The sequence below is a fragment of the Triticum urartu genome, chromosome 6 (assembly GCF_003073215.2).
Source record: "Triticum urartu cultivar G1812 chromosome 6, Tu2.1, whole genome shotgun sequence".
NCBI classification, from domain to species: Eukaryota; Viridiplantae; Streptophyta; class Magnoliopsida; order Poales; family Poaceae; genus Triticum; species Triticum urartu.
The window spans coordinates 548,903,397-548,910,410 of NC_053027.1; the positions used below are offsets into that span (position 1 = coordinate 548,903,397).

General features: G+C 45.9%; 1 protein-coding gene across 1 annotated transcript; it reads right to left on the bottom strand.

Annotated features, from left to right (window-relative positions):
* Positions 1–379: 379 nt before the first annotated feature.
* Positions 380–1,159, bottom strand: LOC125512838. The gene has a single exon (XM_048677912.1). It carries the CDS (start codon positions 1,062–1,064, stop codon positions 612–614), a length of 453 nt encoding a protein of 150 aa, XP_048533869.1. The 5' UTR covers positions 1,065–1,159; the 3' UTR covers positions 380–611.
* Positions 1,160–7,014: the final 5,855 nt, after the last annotated feature.

The following is a 7,014-nucleotide window of genomic DNA, read 5'->3' on the forward strand; positions in this document are numbered from 1 at the left end:
GGGGGAATCCCAACCGCTACGCCGTCCGTCCCGCCAACAGTAAAAGATCACGAATAGGAAAGTAGGAAGAAGAAATATCTCAGTTCATTCATCGATGAGATCTTGAAAATTCTACACAAATCTCGTCAGAACCGCCCCGTGCGTGCTTGGCCTCGCCTGATCCGTTCGGCCGGGGCACGCACGGGTACGGCGTGACGGGAGCAGGCGACGGCGAGACGCCACTGATCTCTTTGCAGAGCTTATCCGAAACCGAAACAGGGGCGAGACGAATCCACACTCCAGAAACAGAAACAGAAGCAGAAAATTGTCGCGGCAAACAAATCATCAAAGGACGGATAAGCCTCCCGTCACGGGTCAAAGATGAGATGCATGCACCATGTGTCTCAATCTGTAACTCAAGTAGTATATCCAAAACCAAGGGCGTTCATTTTACACCACGGAGAGCAGAGGACGAGCTCACTGTATGTACAGATTACAGAAGAGAGGAGGAAGAGGCTCACTCCACCTACTGCTACGGGCTAGCTAAACTGACCAGGCCGGAGTCAAATTGGGTCAAAACTCAAAAGCATCTAACTGTAGTATCTTGCTATGGCATGTCGACGTTGATTTGTTTACTGGCAGTTGTCGGTGGGACGCTCGCCGGCCACGGAGACGGCGGAGAGCCGGCTCGGCCTGGGGCGGAACCCGCCCGCGCGCCTCCGGTGCTGTGCGGCGGGGGACGGCGCGAGCGGTCTGCGGGCACACTGCCCGCTGTCCATGCGCTTCGAGCCCAGACTGCAGGCGCTGCGGACGGACGGCGGGGAGGCGGGCTTGCTGCTCCCGGCGGGGCCCCCCTCCTGCTTGCGCTCCTTGTGGAGGCTGCAACGGAACGAGCCCGGGTGGTTCGTCGAGGAGCACATGCAGGACCGCCGGCTCCTGGTGGATGACGGGGAGGAGACGCTGACGGACTTGCCCGGCGAGCGGGTGGCGCCGTTGGCGAGCTTGACGCGGGTGGGCGAGGCGGAGCGGTAGGTGGGTATGGAGAGCACCGGGCCGCTGGGTCGACTTGTGGTTGCTGTCGCCATGAGAGAGAGAGAGAGAGAGAGAGAGAGATCGAGGAGCGCGAGCAGTTGGAATCGGGTGCGTGGAGGAGATGGAATCGGGAGTAAACCTGAGAGAAGCGGGTTGGGTGCAATTTATAGAGACGAAGACGAGCTTCAGTGTGTGGGGATTACGGGTGGGCGCTGTGGGTGGCTGTGCCGTGGGCCCGGACGGGATTCAAGGCAGGTAGGTCCACCCTCCAATATTCAAAGGAGTCATGCCAGCTTGCTTGGAATATTTTGTGTCAAAAATGCTGGCCAATTTCTTGCACCACAAACCAGTACACTTTTTTTATACAAAAAAAACACAAACCAGTGTTCTGACTAGTAGCATGTCGCTATTCTTCATGCTCCAGATTTTTTTTAAGGTACGCAAATTACGTACCATAGCTTTATATGAGAAACAGCTCAACGTGCCTGCCCGACCCGCCATTGTCTGTCTCCGTGCGCTACATCACTCGCGGGTGCTGGTGATCAGATGGCCTATTGATTAAAGACGGGAGGCGTCCCGGCCCTTTCGTTGTTGTTGGAGAAAGCAGGGCGGGACCAGACACTGCTAAAATTTACTTTCAATCATGTGAGCTCCGTCCTATAGTTGTGGATCTTCAATATACTGCATTTGTCCATATGCTCACATAATTGGAGTACATGTTTTTTTTAGCAAGCATATAATTGAAGAGATGGTGATTTTAATTGCAGATTCTTCAGTTGATTGCGAGCATATGATTGTATCCGATTTTGGAGAAATAATAAACACTATATAGCACCATGTGCTCTATATATTCTTTGGTTGATTGTGGAACAAAACACAAAAAGGACTAGCTAGATTAGTGCATTGGTATGGGATTCCACCTGAGATGCGATAAGAATACGGTGCCACATTTGGAAGAATCTCGTTGATATTTTCGAAAGTGAAAGATCTTGTTAATCCTTTTTGGCCTAAGTATGCAATGTAGTATGTGTCAAATCAGGCTAAGCCTGGCCCGGCCCTACGTCGATTGTAGCGTCATCTCCTGAGATATGTTCGTGTCATGTAGAAACATAAACTTTTGCCTTCGGTATTTGAATTTTATTTCTGTACTGGAGCGAGCTAGTTTCCTGAAATGCTTACCAAGTACTTTCTTATATACCTTGGTTGATTGTGGAACAAAACACAAAAGGGACTAGCTAGATTAGAGCATCTCTACTCCTAAAGGGGGAGTTCATTGTCATTTCTTTTCGCTTCTTCCCGTAATACTCCATGCGATCAATCGATCGAAGTCTCTCTACCCACCGACTTTTACAACGCCAGCCTCCCCACCAATTTTTTTCTCTCCTCCTATGTTTTTTCCTGTTGGTCATCTGCCCCTCTCGCACAATCTCATCTCCCCCTACATGAGCGACCGAACCCTATATGGCCGATGCCGACGGCGATCCCACTCGCCTCCATCCCTCCCGCTCGCCTTCACCCTGCTCCTATCCCTAAGCTTAAGTTGCTATGCTTCCCCATTGCCCCACCGGCCATGGCTTCCCACCCCCGACTCCACCACCACCAGCACCTCCATCGCCTCCACCTCCACCCCCGTAGTCCCTTCTCCGGCGTCCTCTCTACATCCCCGTGTCCTCTACTACGCCATGGCCCTGGTGGGGGTTGGTGGCACAGTGGTGGACGGGTATGCTGGTGGGGGCCTCGTCGAGGGTGAGGGGGACGCGGACGGGGACGGGGATGTTAGTTGAGCAGGAGGCCTCTTCCTCCTCGCGAAGACCTAGCTCCGCCATCATCTTTTCTACCTTGGACACCGAACTAGGCATGCCATGAACAACCATCTTGGAACCTTAACCCGTGAAAAGAAAACATATGTTATGAAAGGAACCCTAAAACCCCCATTCACCCCCAGGGAAGAATACCAAGGCCGGGCAGTGATGCAAGATCATCCCGTGATCGGCCCAAGTCAGCTATCTGGGGAGATCAGAGACAGGGAAGACGAAAAACTCAACGGTGGCGGTAGTCGCCCCGAGAGAAACAAAACCCTAGCTAGAGGGGACAAGTAGCTACCCGTACCTGTAAAAGGCGCTGAAGGCGTTGAATAGGATTTGGGGCTCCCGAGGCACTCCAGGAGTGTCCCAGTTAGCGGTTTCATGCTCTGAATGGAGCGGCCACCGCTCATGCGCGTTTCAGTTGGGCTGGTTGATTACCACTTGCATTTCTGTTTCGGATGAATTCTATGGAAAACTTTCTAGATAAGCATTAAGCTTGACATTCGGTCATGGTCGACGGTCATCTGCAATGAAGCAGCGGGCCGGCCAGAGGATGAAAGGTACCTATAATAATCTAACAGTTTTGCTAAGTCTCAATCGACTGAGACTTCGTTATGCCTCAGTCGATACTATCTTCCTTTGAGTTTACATGGGGATTCGTATTTTTTTTCTTTTTCTTCTTACATACTATATCACTTGCGTGTGACTTGGTTAATTCTCAGTCAGCTGAACCTAGGTACACCCACGAAATGCGCATCGAGTGTTAACGACTGTCAAAATTGGAAAAAGTTTCAGTCGATTAGTCCATTGGTATAGTTTACTCGCCAGATGAAGAGCGCCTCGAAAAGAAAAATACTCACCAGATGGCAATGATGATCTGATCCTGATAGCCTCGGTTAAGTCGACCAAGCAATTGGTTACTGTTGGAAATGTACCGCGTGTGCCCGTTGCATCAGCGGCCGTATATGTTACTTGAACATTCAGTCGCCTGGAAGTGTCCTGTGACGTTAAGAGTCATATGTTTTGGCCAACCATATCCATGAACCAAATGTCGAGATTAATCATTGTCACCGCAGGACGTTCCACCAGTCTAGTGTAATCAAGCATGTCGACGCAACATGTACCAGGATATTTCGGGCACATGCCCACATGACGCGCCATGCACAGGGTTCCTTCCTTGCATTCTCTCATCTGACTGTACATGGACACACGATGGCGAGAGCGAGATGCATGCATGTATGTTTTCTCGTGGCTTCCTCATGAGATTCCACGCAAGCAGCATACTGGACAACCCAATCATGGAGCACGTACCACACGCAGGAGGGTAGGACGAGGGCTAGTCTCGCTCTCAATTGGCATGTCGACCAGTGGCTATTCTGTCTCCCACCAACTTGTCGTCAGCAATTTACACACGTCCTGATGGCCGATCGCCCGCGTAATGTCCCAGCGCCTAGCCGTACGTGTCGCTGTTAGGCCGTGCATCCATGTCGTCGTTGCCACGATTAAATATCTAGATATTTCACTAAACTGTTTAGTTGCCGTCCCTCCCCATCAGTGGCGAATCTAAAAAAAAATGGAGGGTGGACTTAAAATTTACGCAGAGAAAACCGTATGCTCTTTTGAAGAAGTCGCTTATCTCCTAATCCTTTTGTGCAAATAAACCGAAACTATCCCAGATTACTACTTGAATCATGTACTATTTACTAGAAAATTTCCGGATTTTTTAGGAAATATCAAATTTTGAACCAAAATTTGAATCTGTTCACTAAAATGGCCATTGTCTCCTAATCCTCTTGGCCAAATAAGCTCAAAATTTCCTAGCCTACTACTGGAAACATGTAGTATTTTCTGTCATTTTTTTGGAATTTTTGAAAAACTTCAAATTTTGAAAGGAAAAAAATGGTTTTACCAATTTATAGACAATATGTGCCAAACAAGTGCTCAAATGGACATGAAATTTCTCGAGACCAATACTAGTAGCATGATTGACCAGACAACAGAGTTTCATACAATTTGCACACCAATACATCAAGTACTAGAGAAGCAACCAGAAAAAGACAAAGACAAGATATGGTGTTGCTTCTTACTAACAGTATTGTAGTTGTAGAAAACGTCCAAACCAAAATGCAAGTGACGAACTGCAAGCCATCTGTCCAAATTAGCACAACAGTTAGTGATATGGTAATTTGGTAACGTACATATCCTAAACTAACTATGGACACTAGTACTAAAACAGAGATATACCTCTAAGAAATAACACCATACTCAGGAGGCAAATGTCCTTTGCGATTTTTCTTCTTCTGAAATCGTATCATAATTTGATCATCGGGAATACTTTTGAATATCCTTTTCTCACAGTAGCATACCATTAAATCATTGAGCCAATCATCTGATATCTTATTGCGCAAATAGGTTTTGATGACCTTCATTGCTGAAAATATTCGCTCGACCGACAAAGTTGCCACTGGAAGAATCAATGTCAACTCGATAAGGCGATATACCAGTTGGAAAGTTCTATGTTTCGTTGTTTGAACCATCAACCGAGCAAGAGTAGTAACATCCGGAAATCCATTGAATTCCTCACTTCTCCTAATATTTGTAAGGAACGTTGGAAGCTGATATCTTAGCAACAACCATTCAGCTTGTGTAAAATCCTCAGCATAAATTTCAGCAAGACGAATAAGTTTGTCATCATTAAACTTTGAGAAGTTGTTAGCTGGATTAAGACAAGACATGCAATCCACTAACTCGGTGTTAACTTCATTGAATTGGTGGTTCATCTCAGTGAGAGTTGCATCAATAGCAACATTGAATATGCTCACCTTGAAATAATGATGTCGAGTCACCTTATTCTTACTTCGAACGGATTGCCCCATTAGCTCGAACAAGATCATCCATATTTGGCACATCAATGCTATGTTCCTCACAAGCTCATTCTTGATGACTTTGGTTACCTCCAATGCACAACATGTAGCAAGGTCCTTTTGAATCTCTGAACATATCTAAGTGCATTACCTTGCCCATTGTCAAATGCATCTTTCACATCTTTATTCTTGTCTTTGTACCAGTCCAAGAACTCCCTGAAATTGCCTTTGTTAATGGAATTGGAGGATTCATCATGTCCACGAAAAGCTTCCCCTTGAGCTAGGAGATACCTTGCACAATCCAATGATGCAGTCAACCGGATTTATATTTTATTTTAGCTTCTTTACTATATACTCAGAATTTGGTAGCCACATTGGCCCTTTGATTGTTGAAATCATCACACAAGCCTCTAGCAATGTTGTGGTATAACTAGATGGACCACCAACATGTTTTTGAAAACATGCCAAAGCTGTTTTCCAACGTTTGTAACCATCTATGGTAAATACATCATTTCCAAATGTAGCATCCTGTGATGGTTTCTTGAAAAGAAAACAAGGGAAGCAAAAGGCAGCCTCCTTTGTGACACTATATTCCAACCAGTCAAACCTATCTAGCCGTTGTGGTTGAAAAGGTCTCCAAATTTTACCATCCAATGTGAACTCAAATTTATGCCCACTTGCTTTGTTTCTCTCTTTCAACAAATAAGCTCTTCTCAGTTCACTTCGAATTTCAGGGGCATAACCTTTTATTGGTATTCGATCCGCCGGATCACCAAAAATCTGACTTGGATGAAATTCTAATATATATTGTCTTGGTGGTGCTGGTTGGTTTTGTGCTCTCATCGTTTGGGGGATTGGTGCTCTCATCAACCGAGGGATTAGTGCTCTCATCAACAGAGGGATTAGTGCTCTCATTTGTTGGATCATGGGGGATTATGTTCTCAATGAGGGGTAGGCTGAACAATAACATTGATTGGGGCAATATTGGATTCAGGTACAATAGGAAGTGTATTTGAACTTCTTGCAAACCAACTGTCCAGAGTCTTCTTTCTCTTCATTTCTATAAATAAAATTAAACCAGGATATAAATTAGTTCATGAATTAATTGTAACTAGAACCAGACTAGAACTAAACCAATTTGAAGTGTATTTGAACTGCTTGCAAACCAACTAAACTGTATATTGTGGTACGGTACAACAGGGATGCATGGCTCGTACATTTACATTGTACTCCCTCCATTCCTAAATATAAGTATTTTAAAAGATTCCACTACAAACTACATACAGATTTATATAGACATTTGGCAAGCCGAATTGTTTACTGCTTTCCACTTT

What these genes read in the sequence shown, in the direction of transcription:
- LOC125512838 (XM_048677912.1), bottom strand. Translation starts at nt 1,064, where the DNA reads ATGGCGACAGCAACCACAAGTCGACCCAGCGGCCCGGTGCTCTCCATA.